Below are 17,463 nucleotides of genomic sequence, written 5' to 3' on the forward strand. Positions count from 1 at the left end.
ACAAACACCTGCTTTGTCCAGCATGTTCAATTTCTATTGTTCCAGCAACAACACAAATAACTACTTCTAATGATATCTCATTAAATGCCTGTTCCTGCTTGTAGAAGACTTTATTTAAAGACGGGAAAATAAAGTCACACTTTATAAAGTCACACAACACTGGTTCAAAGGTCAGACTACTTGAAGGAATCATTATTTTCTTCAGAGGGCAGCTAGTGCTCTTCTGCTGGAAGACAGCTGCTCAAAACTACTTTGCATGTAAATTCCAAGAGATTTCCTTAGCATCACTTCCTGTGCCATAAAACTCCTGTAAAGTTTCAAGGCTGCAATCTACTACTTTTCAATTTCCTAACGCAATCCCATTAAGTAGTAGTTGATAACCATGGATGTATGTATATAAACCCAATTGTTTTGTAGTTTTATCCAAAACAGCAGTCATCAGTAACTGTATCTGTAGAAACAAGCCTTCACTTTGAAGAAAGAACAGTCTTGGTGTTAATTGGTGCTAAGTAACTGTGAGCAGCTCAAAGGAGATGTCTGGTCTCAAAAGGTCACGTCAAGAACTTCCTGGCAGCCTTTCCATAAACATCAGCACTACCATGTTTCCTAAGGAGATCCACTGCCTGTTCACGTAATTCAGGAGGACACTGGGCTCCAATGTGAAGGAGGACAAGGCAGCATTCCAGCACATCAGGGAACGGAAAGACCTGCACACGAAAAAAGAACGAAAAGTGAGTCCACTCTTTCAGTTGGAGTTGTTCTACTACCACATGTTCAAGCAGCTGCATCTAGAAACACTGCTTTACAGTATCTTATCTGGGAGAGACAGTCAGGAGTCAGATGGATTTTTTCCTCTTCTTCCAGGACACCAGCACACATTTAACTTGGTTAAGTTTGCTCCCCTGTGCACAATCACTGTAAATACTTACATGACAGACCAGAGAGGGGTGGTTCTCAGTCTCACAATGTGTCATTTGAACAGTTTCTAATTAATAATAGGCCATGTTATGCTTGACATGCATGACTTCACTATCAAAACTACTTCTGTACGTGGAATTACTGTACATAGCATAGAATTGCTCTTAGAATACATGGGAAAGATGCATACAGGATATCCCACTGAGTTGTCTCATGCAGAAACTTCATCTATGTGCTTCAACTGCATGGAGAAAGTAATGCTTGAAGCGAGAATCAAACACTGATGTATTAATTCTCTCAAAATTGCTGTGGGATTCATTCATGGAAAAGGAGGGCGATTCTGCCCACCTATATCAGCCAGCTTATATTTACATTACACCTTTATCCTACACTTCTAGAGTGCAGCTGTGGCACAAAGTCACTGCTCCTTCTGTATAAACAAACTAGCAGAAATGCTGAGTCACAGCCTGAAGCAGTGATTGGGCACCTGGTGGAAGGCAGGGCCAGCAAAGGGGAGCTCAGGTGCATGCAGTGCTCCTGAGAGACAGAAGGGGTGGAGCCAGGATTCATCCCTTCCCAGGCCTCCTTTAAGGGTTGGCAGTGGAGGCTAGAGGATCTTGCTGGAGAAACCTGCATGCCTGAAGCCTTCTAAACGTAAGTGCTTTTTTTCCCTTTGTTTCTGTATCCATAGCTCTGTGTTTGTGCTTCTCATTTGCTGCAGCTAGGGCTCTGCCACCCCACTATTACTGCTGTACTTTCCATCATGTTATAGCATTACAACGACTTACAAAAAGGCTGTCCTCTTTCAGAATTATACTGCCTCTACTGAAAACTTACCTTTAAACTGTCTGGAAATTCTGCTAATTTCTGCTTTGCTTCTAAGAGTCGCTTTGTTAGTTCAGGGAGGGTAACTGTTTCTTTTTCTTCATCTTTACTGTTAAGAAAAGAGCAGGTGTTATGAGTAATTGGTTTGTTTGAATGACTGTGTAGCCTCCCTGCTATAATAAACCCACCTATCAAAAAGTCATTCAGCTGTAGTAAGTTCACACACGTGTGAATGCCTTAGGGAAATGCAAGACTTCTTAGGCATACATTCATTGAGCAGCATGAGATTAGCAGTAATCTGAGCAAGTAAGAAATCCACTGCACAAGCACCAACTGAAAGGCTACCCTTTTCAATCCATCTCATGTTTGAAAGCTTACCGCTTAACCTGACTGCTGTCAGAGCATGGTTCATCCCATTCGTTCTCTGAACTCTGCTGCACGTTGTTCTCATGGACACTTCCATTTGTGCTTCCCTGGGGGTTATTCCTCTGCTGCTGATGCTGGTGGATCATGTCTGCCAAAATTTTCTGGACCTCAGCTATATCTCTCTGTGTGCTCTGTAAAGCAGCAATCGCTTCTGAAAGGAGCACTTTGCAGCCTTTCAGTTTTGACTGTCTGTCTGCCAAACTGACTGAGTTACTTTCTGAGTCGCTGCACCTATTAAATTCAGTTGTACTGCTGAGGTTTTCATCCATCTCAACTGCAGTTTGATCAGGAGTTTCTTCAGGAGAGGAGTGATCAGGAATGCAACTCTGCTCAAGAGCTGTCTGCTCAGTGGGACACAACACAGGATCCAAACCAGCCTTTTGCATGGCAGAAGAACTTTTGGGTGGGTTCCACCACAGGTCATACAGCAGTCCATAAGCCACAAAGCCCTCTAAACTTCTGCAAGCATCTACACTTTGAGAATTTGTGCTGTCCAGTTTGTCTCTCAGGTTCTCACAGCCTAATAATAAAAAAAGTTACAAATCTATTATAAGGATTTCCAAATAAAAAAGACCAGATCTAATAACTGAATGGCTGTACAGGAGACCCCTAACACAGATTTACTCAGATGCAGCAGTGTGACGCTGAAAGCAGAAAAGCAAAAGCAGACATCTTTGCCATCCTTTTAAATACAGTACTCTCTTCTAACTAGCATGAGACTGCATCTTCTTATCATCCATACTCAACTCCCTTGTGTCCTAAATCACTAATTAGGATATTCACGTGATCAACAGCTACAGCTGAATGCACTGCATAGTCTGGAGAATAAAGGGAAGAGCAACAAAGGATGTAATGGACACATAACTCTGCTTACGAGGAAGATTCTTATATTTGTCATTGCTAGGAGATGTACAAGAAGAGACGTACCTTCAGGAAGGAAAATACTGCAAATTTCTTGCATCAGAGTAAAATTGCCAGCATCGTAACCACGGGCCACGGCACCAAGAATACTTTTCACTGCATCATCCCAGGCAGCAGCCTGATAGCTCAGTGCTGCGAGGGTCAGGTCATGGGAGATATAGAAAAGCACCTAGAGGAAGCAGCAGAGAGCACAGTTCAGAGTTATACTGCTAAATAGGAATGACTTGCTAGTTAAAACTATTACAGAAAAGTCCAGAAGCACATAACCACCAAGAGAAATTTTAACAGTGATGTAACTTACATGGTTTCCTTTATGTAGGAAATCAGAGCATCTTTACATGACCTGTCACTATAATTATCAGCAACTGTGCTTGCCTCTGTCCTCTTAAGTGGCTGAGAAGTTCCCCAATGGTCAGTGACTCAGTGAGGGCAGAGAGAAGAGCTGCAAGAGCATCAGTCTATGACCATACCTGGACTCTACCATATCTGTAACAGCAAGCATCCTGGCCTCCCCTGACAGTTCTAAACAAAATCTTGTTGGGGGAAGCTGCCCCAGTTGTCTCATCATTAACTCTCCCAAACTGTAACCTCGTCCTGTAGCAGAAAGCAATCTCCTGGAAACAGCTCACAGGACACCACAAAGTGGCTGCACGTGCCATAGGGAGGCTTGTTGTGTACAGACTTAAGTCCAGTTACCTGCTTTGGGTGAGTGTTGCTGGTACAAGGAAGATGCTCAACACTGCGCAGTTGCTCCCATGCACACGTGGCTTTTTCAGTGGTGTCCATGCCTAGGACCTTCTGCCATACCTCTATCACCATGTCGAAAAAGGAGGCATCTCTGTTCAGCTCCCAGCTGTGGTAACAGGGAGGCACAGGGCTCCTTCGATTACAGGGATTTCTTTCGCTAAGGCACTTACAAAGCAGTTCGTTGAGGCAGAAAACGAGTCTTTGCCCCTTTAACAAGAGAAGAAAACAAGAGCATTGAGCTGAAAAATAATCTCTTACTGCCTACACCAAGTGGCTAAATTAAAAACACAGCTAGTAGCAGGCTGCTGCTGATAGCATGCTTCACCACTACAGCTCTAAAGGAAAAGTACTGACAGAGGCTCTAAGGTCAGAAGGAAACATCAAAACAGGCTAAGGCAACATTCTGCTTCTCAGTCTGTGCTATAAGAAATTCTTGGATTAAGCCTCAGATGGAGATACTCATTCATTTAATGTAAACAGTGAACACTCTTTTACCTTTCTTATTATGATCACTACTATGTACTAAAAAAGAAATCTGCACTATATAACTAACAAAAAAAAACACCACAACAAAGCAAAGCAAAAACAAGCAGAAAAACCTTCTGAACTACCTCTTATGGATGGAACGTGTGTTGAGCCTACGTGCCTCCCTATCATAGGCCATTTTTCTCTGCCAAGATGCATGGTTTTTTTGAAGTGTCATTGCAATAAACTTCTAGAAAAAAAAATTTTGAGGCAAAACAAGCTCAGGGCTACCAGTGGATTGTTAATACACAGGAAGAGGTGTAAAGTTAATCAAGTTAATCTGGAGAGAGACAGTGCTAAAATAAAGCAGAAAGGAAAGAACAAGGCTCACAAATAAAGTTTTCTGTTGCTGAAGGACTTCCTGTGCTCCAACCCAGTTCCTGGATAACAGCATTTCTTGGGCACATCTGAGAGACAAACTTGCTGACAATTCCTCCTCTCCAGATATCAGAGCAAGCTCAGCAGCAGTTTTAAGGGATGCTGCATCCCCCTTCTTTGCCAGCACTTTAACTGCATCGTAGGGTGAGGAAGCACCCAGATAACTGAAAAGAGAAAAAAGCAAATTGACTCTAGGTCACAAAGCCTAATAGTCCGGAATAAAACTGCTGGTGGTATGTACACCATGCATGGCTTACAAGAGTAATACAAATAAATAGATTCAAGAGACAAAAATTAGTGTCTGGATTTCAGCTGAATCCTTCTCAGAAGTCTGAAAACTCCAAAAATGCCGGAGCCAAAAACAACATCAAGCAAAGCCAGTGTGCAATCCCAGACCAAAATATTCCAAATATTATTAGTAACTGGTAATCACAAATGTGAAGCCCTCAATTCTGTCTTCTTACTAGTAACACTTACCATTTGGCAGCCATGGAATAATGACCATCTTTTTCTAATACAGCTGCCCAACTGGTGTAGAGATCCTTCAGAATTGGATCTTCTGGACGCAACCGAGCCTTAGCAATTACAATTGCTTCCCTAATGCACGTAAGAGAAACCAGACAGAAGATTGATTGTATTAAAAATGCATAAATACCTTCTCCTTTTATAAAGGAATCATCTCTTACGTTTAAAAAGAAACTACCTCAAGTATTTCATGGGGAAAAAAAAAAAACAAACAACAAAAACAAAATAGAAGAAAAAAATCTAAAACACAAACATGCAACAACCTGTAAAAATTATTCACTTTCAGGAGCTCGACAGCTTCATACACCTTATGAATGGACAGGAGATGGGAGGCAGCCTTCACGTATTGCTCCTGGAAACACAGCTGCTTTGCAAAGGCTTCTACTGTCCAAACCCAAGCCTGATATCCAACTGCACAAGAGAAAGCAATACAATTACAGGCAAAAAAACTAAAACAGAAAAAATTCCTGTTCTCTTCAAGAATTCATTGGTTTCTTCAGCATGCACTTTCTTTGCCCCCACTTAGGTACTTTTTCATCTTTCTAATGCAAGCTACTTGAGGCAACAAAACAGGACAAAGCTTGGACTTGAAAACAACTGTAGGATTTCATTAGCAGTAAAATAACTTAAAAATACATTTAAACCAACAGCGAGCCAGGACTGCTACCTATCACAAAGCAGCATCTTTGCCCTTGGAGGTACAGCCTGCTTCTCTGGAAAGTCCCAAAGGAAATCTCTTTATTTTCTGCTGCGCTACTCTAAGGGTGCTTGTGGGAACATCCAGGCTTTGTCATAAATAGAATTTGTTTTGTATTTGATTTTTGTCATCATACTGTTAAAGAAGAAACTGCTATCCAATCCAGAAGAGTAATGAGTTTCCAATCTAAAACAACGAGGTGAAGTTTGGCAACTAATTCCATCTGCTTATGTGTCACATGAGCAAACGTACCCATGGGTGAGATGGCTACCAGCTGGTCTGTCAGTTCTCCCCTCTCAGCAGCTGCCTGGAGTACACCCTTCATGTCTCCTTTCCACAACATGAGCTGTTGAAAGAGCTCTGGATGTCCATTCTCCAAGTGGTATTTTCCTGTTTGAAGTAAACAAGCTTCCTCGTTATCTTTCAGAATGAGTGCACCAGCATTATTTGACACAGTAAAATATCTTGACAGAAATGAGCTTGTTCAGGCTTAAAGCATTTTAGGTTTGTGTTTGAAAGCTGTAAAAACTGTTTGGGAAAAGTAAGCCTTTTGTTCTTTTTGAGCAGACTTGCATTGTTAATCCTGCACTTAAATATGCAGTAGGAGTTTTGTTCTTGAATATCGCAGTGACAATGGACATACTGCCAAACTGGGCTCGTTCCACCTACCTTCCACATCAATCATGTTGTGCAGAGAAGCTCTGTCTGTGAACAGCCCCAAGTGGATGCGATTCTGGAGGTCAGGGGACACATCTTCATTATGATCTAACACAGATAAAGAGAATGAACGTTTAGGATTTGGTACAACAGGGGAAACGAGGACGTGCCAAGTCAGTATACTGCTCTACCACACTCAGCTATTGCAAATATTTCTGTCTTCCATTTTCTTTACAGCAGATTTAAGAAGCTTGTGCATTTGCAGATTGTCACTCAGAGCTTACATCTAAGTTTGAACAGAAGAATTGTGTGTGTGCAGGACACTTACTCCAAATCAAACATAGGAAATTCCCTTGGAATGATCTCAATCTAGGGAAAAATACTGCAATGATAAAAAGTCTTCCTGGTGACTTCTTTTCCCTTTCACCTTCTGAAGGAGAAAAAAAAAAAACCCCAAGCTATACAATCTTACCCTATCTCTATAAAGCAGGATCCTAAAAAAAAACCTGTCTGGAGTGTCTACAGAGTGCCACAACACTACAACAGACAGTAGATCACCATTTCCAAAACTTAATGCCAAGTTGTCCAGAGACCTTGGATTCACGACATGCTTCTCAATACTTTAGAGCACCTTCCCTCTAAGTATTTTACCCAGCTGATCAGAGAGGGGAAGCTACAGTTTAAGACTGATACCTTTGGTTTTCAGACACGTTGCCAGCCTCAAGCAATCCTGATGCAATTCATCTTTTGATCTGTGATCCATAGATGTGCTGAAGGGTAAAAGAGAGCGAGGTTTCCTCTTCTTCAGAGAGGCATCAGGAGCTGAAAAACCAATACATTTAGTCACTGTTGCATGGAGAAAGCACAACTCTGACATATGCAGAAAAGCAAACAGAAACCAGCCTACCTGTTCTTCACAGAAGAAAATAAAAAACATACTCAACTGGTACCTGCATCCCTGTTATTACAGTGATAACTTTCAAATACTGATTGCTTTGCTTTTTTTTCTGCCAGCCTGCCAAGACTAAAACTTGCAACTGTAAGGCACCATCTCTGCCCATATTAAACAATATTCAATTGACCTGGCAAGCAGGGCAAATAAGAGACTTGAAATCTTTAAGACATTTTACAAGCACGCTCTTCTCTTTCTCCACCACTTGTTAAGAAGGAAAGATGCAGCCAAGCCTAAACCAAGAACCAAGAACTCTTTTGATATAGGACAGGTGCAAGTATCTGAAATGTACCAACCTGGTTTCTCTTTGGGTGGATCCTTTTTCACAGGAGTGGCTTTCTGGGTTACAAAAGGCTTTGATGAGCTGAATGAAGAGTAATCATATGCAGATAAAGATGTATCCTTGGGCACTGCAGTTAAGAAGTGGTTAAGAAAGGATAAACAATACATGCAAAATAATGGACATTAATATTGTGCAACAATAATATCAAAATATATAGAAAGCAAGCTTTGCTTTGTCATATAACTTAATAGCCTTTCAGGGAAAGGAAATAATAAGAAAACATCACAGAACTGTCAAAAACTAAGATGACAGAAGATATTAATGACAGTCTATCAGTATTAAGATTTATCACCACAAATCAACAGTGATAAAAAAATAACACTGTTTCAAGGCAAACAGTTAACTTTGTTAGTCCAGAATTTCTTGTTTGGAAATGGTTGTCTTTCAATTAGTTTATAAAGTTATGAAAGGTGTTATGGAATCATACTTCCCTCAGGTGGACTGTTTCAGTAAAATTGTGTTAGAAGAAAATCCTGCATAAAGATGTTAGGCTTGCTGATGCTCTGAAGGCTAAGCAATCTGGAAGCCACTAAACTAAGAAATTAATTTATTACCAGCCACACAATCTTTATTGGACAACTCTGTCTCCTGAGCTTCTTTTTCTCCTTCATGGTCAGACACTCCATTTTCCTCTAGCAATGTATCCTTCATGCTCTCATCTCCATTCATGGCATCACTTAGATCCTGCTTGGTTGGACTCTTTCCTACAGGCTTTTTCTTCTTCTTGGCTTTTACTTTCGGTTGGATACTTCTTTTTTTCTCCAATTCTATACTTTTTTTGCCTATGAAAGGTCACAAAGAAGTTACTCTGATATTACTGTAGACGTTTTTGGGGTATAAGGTGTTTGCCTCTCAAGATCAACATTGAGTTTGCAAATAAGAATACAATTGAATTTAAACCTAGACAGTATTTATCCCTAAAGGGGAAGCAGGCAGTATTGAATCAGCATAAAAGCTTTACTGCCATTTCAACATGGCAACTCTCTACTTCTCGGCTCCCAAATCACCTTCAGGGAAGGATCTTTGAATATACTTACCCTGAGGGGGCCGTGTATGCTCCTGCTTTGAGATGAGCCACTTGTGAACAGAGAAATCATCAGCTCCTGTATAAATGGAATCTGAGTCCACCGGTGACCACTGGACACACAGCAGCCGGCCCTGGTGCCCCCGGTAGTTGCAGAGCGGCTCTTCCTTCATAACATCCCACACCTTATGACCAAGAAACAAACCTAATTACTCAGCCTCTTCCACCCATGAAACTCTGTGCTTCCAATTTAGCAATGTACATTTGTAGGAGCTCGCCTTCTCCTGAGTTTGCAGAGGCATTTCAGTCACCAGCAAGCAAATAGAGAAAACTCAGAGAGCTTTCTTTTTTTGTACCAATGTACTTGCTTAATGTCTTTCTTAAGAATCCAGAAATGCTACTGGATTTACAAATCAAATTGCAAGGCACAAAGCCATACCTACTGCTCAGCTTCCCTTTGTTAATTCCCAGAGGTTTGGACTAAAAGCCTTCTTTGCAATATTCTCATTTGTGCAGCGTGTCAGAAAAGCGGGAATAAGCAAAAGGAAAAAAGTATACCTTTGTATCAGGTATCCAAAGCAGGTATCCAAAATGAGATTGTTGCCAAGGGTAAATTAAGCAACTGAACTCAGAAAAGCTTTGCTGTTCAATCAGCTTGGTTCTAAAATACTGCAGAAAGGATGATTTGAAAGTAAAAGAAATACAATTCTGAGTGGCTGCAGAGAAGTACCTGTGCAGTGCCATCATAGCAAGCTGATACCAATCTTCCCTCGTGGTGGGGGCTCCAAGAAAGACTTGTGACTTTTGCTGTGTGTCCCACCAGAGTTCTAAAAGGCTCTGTTATAGTCAAAGGACTTTCTGAAGTGCTCTCTGAAAGAAATAAAAAGCTACAGTTAGCAATTCAAAGCAAGAAGAAAACAAAATAAGATGCCAAGACACGGGATAGAACCTGCAAACCATTACCTATGACACTCTTCAGATTATGCACATAGATAATGGCATTGACTGAGCCTGAAGCTATCAAGTAACTCAACTCTGGATCGCTCCCATGCTCATGATGCCACCGAATGGCGTTAATCAATTTGTGATGCTGCTGGATAGTGCAGAGCAACTTCAAGCTTGGAGCTTGAAATATTTCAATTGACCTGAAATGCAAGAATAACAACGTGAGAAATCCTTCAGTCAGTGAAAATGCAATTTTGTTTTGTTTGTCCTGAATGACAGTCTGTGAAACTAAATGAGATTTTCTGTTCTGGATCCAAGTCACACTCCAATTTACATCAAGAAAATGAGTTTCAGTCATGAGGAGATCCTTGAAAAATGATGTAACATGATGTTGTAGATCCTCCATGCCGAGAGCAACTAAATGAAATCCCAGCAAAGAATGCTGTATTTTCACAATTCAGATACATTGGCAATGGAAGAAAAGAGCCAAACCAGGACAACAAAAGTACTTTTGCTTCGTAACAGTGACTCCTGTAGGTTAAGGTTGTGCATGCGCCAACCCTGACGAGAGAAACCTACCCATCTTCATTGCCAAGGGCCAAGAGTTTGCCATCTGGTTTCCAGCTGATCTCTGTACGCGCAGGCAGTTTGTGCTGTAGAGAGAAGGCACAGCTATGACCAGCCATCACAAAAGCTCTTTGGTCTCTCTCACATACATCAACAGAACACAACTGGCAACTAGACAGAATTACAATTAGTCTGCAAAATAGAAGCCACACAAGTGTCTGCTGCATTTTGTAGCAGTGACGTAAGTTTGGGCAATTGAAGACTGAATGAACTGCAAGATGTTGCAAGAACAGTGGCTGTTTTTAGCAGTGCAGGGGGATGTGTCCAATGAAATCTGTCTGGATTCCAAAAGGACCTTGATGCTCCACCTCCCTGTGCTCCTTAGAAAGCTCTACATGTTCCAAGAAAATTCAAAAGCCTACAACTACAGGGCAACAGCAACTATAGTCACAGATCCATAGAAAAAGGCAAAAATCATACTCACTTTGATTGAATTAGTGTCCCTGATGGTTTTGTTGATGTCATTTGCCTCTCCGCTAAGTTTCCAAGGGTTGTGTTGAAAAACAATACCTTCTCCAGCACAACTATACAAAGTTACAGAGGGATGCTCACCTTCTTCTCCTATTCAACAGAGAAAAAAATGTAAATATACTATGCTCTTCATCAGTCTTAGCAAAAGCAGTCATTCTCACTACAGATCAAAACTATTTTAAAATGCTGTATGTATGCTTTGATTCTCTGTGATCTGGCAAGAAGAAATTCTCAAAATACAATCCTCTAAAAGGACCTCTCGTTCATTCTCCACAGCACAATTGCTGCTGTGTTAAAACTCCCTTTAAATTCTGGTCAATAAACTTGGGGGGAAGTTGCAGAAGATGACCAATGGAGCCATTCTGTTTAGGTCTAATGATAGAAACACACTTATGGAGCTAAAGAATCTGTACTAGATCCTAACCAATTATTGTGGAGAGCCTGTACAAGTATCTCAGTGCATTGCAAACGTGTGGCTATGTGGTGTTGTACTCTACTCCCACCTACTTCCTGAAGCTACTAGAATTCAAAACATAGAACAGGTTATTTTACTCCCTTGCTATTAACAATTCCTCAGGCAGAACACATCCTTAGTGGACAGAAAGGACAGCTACCAAGCAAATGGAGCTCGCATCCTTAAGGAAGGGAAGCACACCAACTTTGTGGCATGACTGGGCTCTCTATGGATTTCTACTTTGTAACAGGATGTTGTAACACTCACCGGCAGATAGAGGAAGAGTTGGAGGCCCCCAGGCTAATGTGTATACAGTCCTCTTGTGGTAAGTACTGGAGATCTGAGGTGGCTTATTCTTAGCACTGTGCGAGAAGGTAAGGAAGCAGGAGTACTCAGATTTCAGCAAAGGGAAATACAGAACAAAATGCAGAACAAAACAAAAACCAAAACTAAACCAAATCCAAAACAAGCAAAACCCCCCCAAAATTGAAGTAATGTATTTCTAGTGAAAACAGACAACAGATGCTTCAATATACTAAAGCAATGGCTCAGCCATTGATGCTTCCTGCAGAACACTACTAAAATCAGAACAGAACACTTAATGAATTGCACCTGCATGTCGCTCATTTTATGCAACTGTTTCTGACCAAAGTCTTCCCTGACTGATGACTTGCAACAGGGGAATGTTACACAGTCTGAGTAATGTTACTTCAGCAGCTACCAGTCAGGATGAACAGATGAAAAGACACACCTAAAATCCATCTTACTATTTTTAATTTAACTATTAACAAATAGCAAATGTAGGCCTCAGGAAAGACCACATCATCTATGCATGCTGTCATGCCAGCAAGATCTGATACTAATGAATTTGAAAACTACTTTCTTACCTGCTGGATAATGTGTCAAATATGCCAACTTTTCCATCATCTGTTCCAAAAGCCAAGCAACCTTCTTTAGTTGGATGCCAAGCCAGCTGCAAGAAAAATAGAAAGAGCCCCATAATGACAAAAGGAATGGACAATTAATTTTAAAATGATGAACAAAAAGTTAAGCATTGAAACCAAAGAGCAAGCACTGTCCTTATCTTCACCCTGCCAATAACAGCAACTCAATTTAAACACTTTGTGATGTGAATCAAAGACTTTTCCCTTGCCAGTTATTGGGACAAGATGAAAGGAACTAAAATCATTGAAATACTACCTGACATCTACATTACAACATAGAAACAGAGAATATTTCAGAACTGTGAGAAAGCTTTTGGCATGACCAACTAATGTGTTCTAATGCTGCCACCTTCTACTAGATGTTAGCTTTAGTCAACTGCTGGTAAAACCTAAACTGAAGACACCCGTGCCAGTTTTTGCACATTAAACTTCCTAGCAGAGCAAAGGAAACCGTGGATGACAAAAGGAATAATCACAGAGGCGTACAAAGCCAACAAAGTGAGACAGTAACCACCTGAAATTCAGCTCATTTTCAGTCTGTGCAATGTAAATGCCCAGTGATCTAAAAACATCTGAAACGTTGTGCAATTCTAAAATTTTATCATGCAAATTGAGAGTAGAAGTGACAACTTGGCATGATGGTATTTAGTTGGGGAAAAACCTTCTTCAGAGCGAGAGAAAAACATTCCTCCAAGCGAAAAATGGAGGAAGAAAAGAGACGAGAAAAAAAAGGGAATCAAAAGCACACTTACTGCTGTAACCTTGGATTTGATGCTTTGCCAGTAGGTTTTAACATCATAGATGTTGCTCATAGACAAAGTGTTCCATACACGGATCATGCTGTCTCCAACACCAACAGCGAGGCAGCCTGGGTCCACAGGGGAGAAAGCGAGACTATAGACGAATCCCCCAAGGGAAGGCATTGACCAGCTGCAATCCAGAGTTGATAGGTCCCAGCACTTTACCTAAAAAATATTTAAGGAACAACGAATGATAAATTTAAAGCCAGTGGTATGATAGGGGAAAAAACAAAGCACAAGTGAGAGGAAGACTCAAAGTACGCAATCTCCACTCAAAGCAGCACACGTCAAAGACAGGGCTGTAATAACTGCAGGACTGTGGTGGAAAAGACAAAAGGACTACGGTTTAATTATGTAGAATTATGTAGTCCTTGTGAATTCAAAATAGGCTCTCTGCTGGTAAAAGGCAAAAAAAACCAACAAAACGCACAAAAAAAACCCAAATCAAACAACAACCCTTCCCTCCTTAGCCGCCTTGCCCCCCCCTCATCCCCCCCCCCCACCAAAAAAAAAAGGCAGAAATCGTGAGTTCCAGCTGTTGAACATTTAATTTTCAAGCCCATACGGCATAACCATTCTGTCCACTACGATAAAAGCTTGAGCTTACAAGCTAACAAAGAAATGCACAACTTGTGCTGAGAAGAAATGTCGAGCCATGATGTTATAAAAGCCAGGGATAAGCCTGCTTTAGGAGAAAATAAGTGGTCATCAAAGCGTTAGTTTCACTCAGTCAGGCTGAACTGCCGCCGCTATTTTGATGTTAATTTTTAAAATGGTTCTTACATCTCTGTCCATTGAAATGGAAAGAAGCAGCTCTTTGTCTTGATGCTTCAGGGAACACAGATTGAAAACAATACGGGAGTGATTTTGTCCTTCTGAAGATCCCAGAAGCGTCCACTTGCGTTTTCCAGGTTGGGTCAAATCCCAGTGTAGCAGTTCTCCTCTGCAAAATTCAAAGTATGTGTATTTCATCCTTCACTTCAAAAAATAATACAGACTATCAGTGCTAATGCACATCTATCCACTACCTCACTATACCAAGAAGGAAGGAAGATAGGGGTCAGTGTTTCCTGCCAGCTGTTCTTGAAATATCAATGAATTAATTTACAATTGCTGTCTGCACTTAACGTGCTTTGTCTCCTACTTACCCAAAAGAGCTGGATACAATTTCTGTGGGACGACCACAAGGCCAGTGAACAGTGAGCCAAATTCGCTCTTTAACAGCAGGATCAACAGCTCCACCTCTCCTCTTTGTGGGTGGCAACTTCAGAGTCATTACACCTTTGGAAAAGAAAGGGATCATCTCGACTTCGTACATCTGAATTCTCAGAAAAAAAGACCCGTGAATCTGAAGCTTTAAGCAGGCTCTCCACTCTTTAAACTATTGGGTTAGCAAATGAAACCTACAGTCAGATAGGAGCACTTCACCCATACTGTTGTCACTTAAATTAAGAATCTTACTTACTTCTGCCTCTAGTACAGCTCCATATTCGTATCGTCTGATCTTTGCTTCCTGAAGCCAAGTAACAACTTTTCTTCATGGCTGTATCTTGTTTAAGCTCCCCATTTGGAACGTCACCTTCTTCTGAAGGAAACACCATTGAAGGAAACACCATTAGAATTCAAAGCTCTGAACATAAGCTGAAAACCTATTGCTCTGGATCAGAACATTTTAACTGAACTCATCAGTTCCATCCGATTAGCTACCTGCTGACTTCACAGGGATAAGGAATTCAGTTCTCCAAAGGGAATTTTCCTGAGCTAAAAAAATCACTTCACAAACTATGTATCACTTGTACATACCTTGGAGCTCATCTTGCCAAGCAGGCAACCTTCCTTCACCAGGTACAGGACACCAGGCCAGGCAATGAATTTCATCGTCGTGACCTCTGAGCCGATGAAGAACTTCTCTTTTCCTGCTGATATCAATTATAACCACCATGCCATCCTTGTAGCTAAAAACAGAGATTTCAGTTAATGATAGATTGTTAGATCCTTGTGGAAGAACATCTAATCTGATTTTCAGGCTATTACCCAGGATCAGTAAGAGAAGCCCAATCACAGGTGGCAACGAGACCAGTCAGCTGGAGCTCAAGTGTCGCACTAGCATAAACACAGCTGCCTTCTGTTTGAGAAGTGACACCAGAAGTATATTTGGCTCCAAGAATAACACCAATTTATTCACAATACAGTTGTCAGAGTCTTAAAAAGTAACAGTGGCTTTTATAAGAGAAAAACTTTTCCTTTTTCCACAGATAACTTTCATTCTCTCCATCTCTCCCATCTGAAAGGCTTTCACATTCCTGCTTCATTCAATACAGTCTTGGGCGTCCAAAGGACTGGAATGGCAACTGTAAACAAAAAGCTAATAAATCTATGAAACTTTTTAGATGAGGTAACCTGTAATGTGATGAACATTAATGAAATCTAATTTAAAAATAAGTAATGTCTTAAGTATCTTCAGAGTTTAAACCAAATTCATTTCTATAAATGGTTACAGAATTGTACAACTTGCACAACTACCAGAATATTATTTCTAAATTGCTGTATACAATTTGGAATACTATGAAAAAATAGCCACTGAAACTTCTTAAAAGTAACCTCACAACTGTGCAATAAAAAATCCAAACAAGACACTTTCAGATGAAGAATGGAAAGCAAAACCTAACACTTACCCAATAGCCACCAGGTTTTCATGATGAGGAGAACAAGCAAGGCAAAAAATAGTCCGAGGCTCTGGGAAGAATTGCTGGCTGTCACTTCTGCTATGCCAGTAACAAACAATCACCCCTTTTTCATCGCCGGATACAATCAGATCTTTCACAAGGGGTGACCAGTGTAACGCTGTGATTGCATTCTGAAGAAAGACAATTGAATACATGTAAAGCCATTGAGCATGCTTGGCCAACTAAATTCATTTTGTAGGTTCTTTTAAAGAACTAAAGCACAACAAAACTGGTGAGGGGTCTGGAGCACAAGTCTTATGAGGAATGGCTGAGGGAGCTGGGATTGTTTAGTCTGGAGAAGAGGAGGCTCAGGGGAGACCTCACTGCACTCTACAACTTCCTGAAGGCAAGCTGTGGCGAGGAGGGGTTTCGCCTCTTCTCCCAGGCAACAAACAGGACCTGAGGAAATGGCCACAAGTTGTACCATAGGAGGTTTAGATTAGACATAAGGAAAACTTTTTCTCTCAGAGAGTGATCTTGTAGGTCCTTTCCAACCTTGTGATCCTATGAATATAAAGTGAAGTGCATTTAGCAGGAGGCTCTTCTGGGAAAGAAAACAGAACATTGCTCTAAGAGCCTGCCTTCATTGGCTGCCTAGTGATCATCCTCAGAGGGAGATGAGGTGCTGCTGCTGCATAGGAGCTGGGGGTTCCCCATTGCTGAAGGTGCTCAAGACCCTGGATGATGGCTGATCTGGACAAAGGTGTTCCTGCCCAGGGCAGCGGTTTGGGCTTTGAGTTCTCTTCCAACTCAACCATTCTGTAACTGTACAGCCCAGGATAGCAAGCAGAAACTAACCTGCAAGCACTCCCTGTCCTAAACTGTTTGGGCTGCCACTTACCTGCCAGTCTCCCGAGCAGCAGTAACTGCCCACAAGCCCTGAGACGGCAAAGCGAGCTGGGTGCGGCAGCAAGGAGCTGCCGACAGTGACCAACAGCCCGTTACAATGCTGTACCGGCAGCGTACACCTAAAACTAAGGGAACGAGCCGCCCGGCAGCTCAAGATCCGCCCGCGGCACATCGCCCCGAACCAAACCCCGCGGCCCGGCTCCCACCTGGTGCAGGCCGTACTCTGCCCGCAGCGCCAGCCCCGCCGCGTCCCACAGCCGCACGCTGCCGTCGTCCGAGCCGCTGGCGCACAGAGAGCCGTGCTCGCGGTGCGGGCAGAAGGCGAAGGCGGCGACGCGCTCCGTGTGCCCGATCAGCTCCCCTGTACCGAGAGAAGCGCTGTGAGAACGCGGTTTCCCCGCACCCGACCGGATCTCGGCCGCTCCTATAAATACGGCGCGCACAGGGAGAAGGGATCGCGGCCGTACCGTGAAACGTCGGCGTAGCGGTGCTGACATCCAGCACGCTAATGCGGTGCCTGGCGGCGAAGCCGAAGAGCCGCCCATCTCCGCTGGTGTCGCTGCAGCGGCTGCAGTACCAGTTGGGCGAGGCGGGCAGCACCCGCACGGCCGCCGCCATGGTCCCGCGCCGCGCCGCCGCCACACGCTCACCTCGGGAGCTCCCGCCGAGCAAAGCGTCGCAAACTGTCGCAAAACCGCCCTCCCGCCCG

At 42.3% G+C, this 17,463-nt stretch overlaps 1 protein-coding gene across 2 annotated transcripts; it reads right to left on the reverse strand.

The window, feature by feature from the left end:
- Window positions 1-91: 91 nt before the first annotated feature.
- Window positions 92-17,417, reverse strand: GEMIN5 (gem nuclear organelle associated protein 5). 2 transcript variants are annotated; one of them, XM_052684630.1, is made up of 28 exons: window positions 17,222-17,417; window positions 16,961-17,115; window positions 15,855-16,036; window positions 14,983-15,134; window positions 14,645-14,761; window positions 14,328-14,460; window positions 13,963-14,122; window positions 13,132-13,344; window positions 12,323-12,408; window positions 11,703-11,797; window positions 10,935-11,071; window positions 10,463-10,536; window positions 9,902-10,083; window positions 9,669-9,808; window positions 8,952-9,123; window positions 8,469-8,696; window positions 7,868-7,981; window positions 7,313-7,441; window positions 6,632-6,727; window positions 6,215-6,352; window positions 5,529-5,676; window positions 5,218-5,337; window positions 4,694-4,904; window positions 3,787-4,044; window positions 3,097-3,259; window positions 2,122-2,689; window positions 1,756-1,852; window positions 92-707 (listed from the first exon to the last, which is right to left on the reverse strand). In XM_052684630.1, the coding sequence occupies exons 1-28, from the start codon at window positions 17,370-17,372 to the stop codon at window positions 552-554; spliced, it is 4,575 nt and encodes a 1,524-aa protein (XP_052540590.1). In that variant the 5' UTR covers window positions 17,373-17,417; the 3' UTR covers window positions 92-551. The 2 variants fall into 2 exon arrangements, with proteins under 2 accessions (XP_052540590.1, XP_052540589.1); XM_052684629.1 differs by having other exon boundaries at window positions 14,645-14,764; window positions 17,222-17,416.
- Window positions 17,418-17,463: the final 46 nt, after the last annotated feature.

This window comes from Tympanuchus pallidicinctus, unplaced genomic scaffold, assembly GCF_026119805.1.
Source record: "Tympanuchus pallidicinctus isolate F22 unplaced genomic scaffold, pur_lepc_1.0 scaffold21, whole genome shotgun sequence".
NCBI classification, from domain to species: domain Eukaryota; kingdom Metazoa; phylum Chordata; class Aves; order Galliformes; family Phasianidae; genus Tympanuchus; species Tympanuchus pallidicinctus.

What these genes read in the sequence shown, in the direction of transcription:
- GEMIN5 (XM_052684629.1), bottom strand. Translation starts at nt 17,372, where the DNA reads ATGGCGGCGGCCGTGCGGGTGCTGCCCGCCTCGCCCAACTGGTACTGC. An exon ending in GCCCTTGGCAATGAAGATGG is followed by an intron (nt 10,084 to 10,462) that starts GTAGGTTTCTCT and finishes CTTGCATTTCAG; the next exon opens with GTCAATTGAAATATTTCAAG. An exon ending in AACGTGTCTGAAAACCAAAG is followed by an intron (nt 6,728 to 7,312) that starts GTATCAGTCTTA and finishes TATCTGTGTTAG; the next exon opens with ATCATAATGAAGATGTGTCC.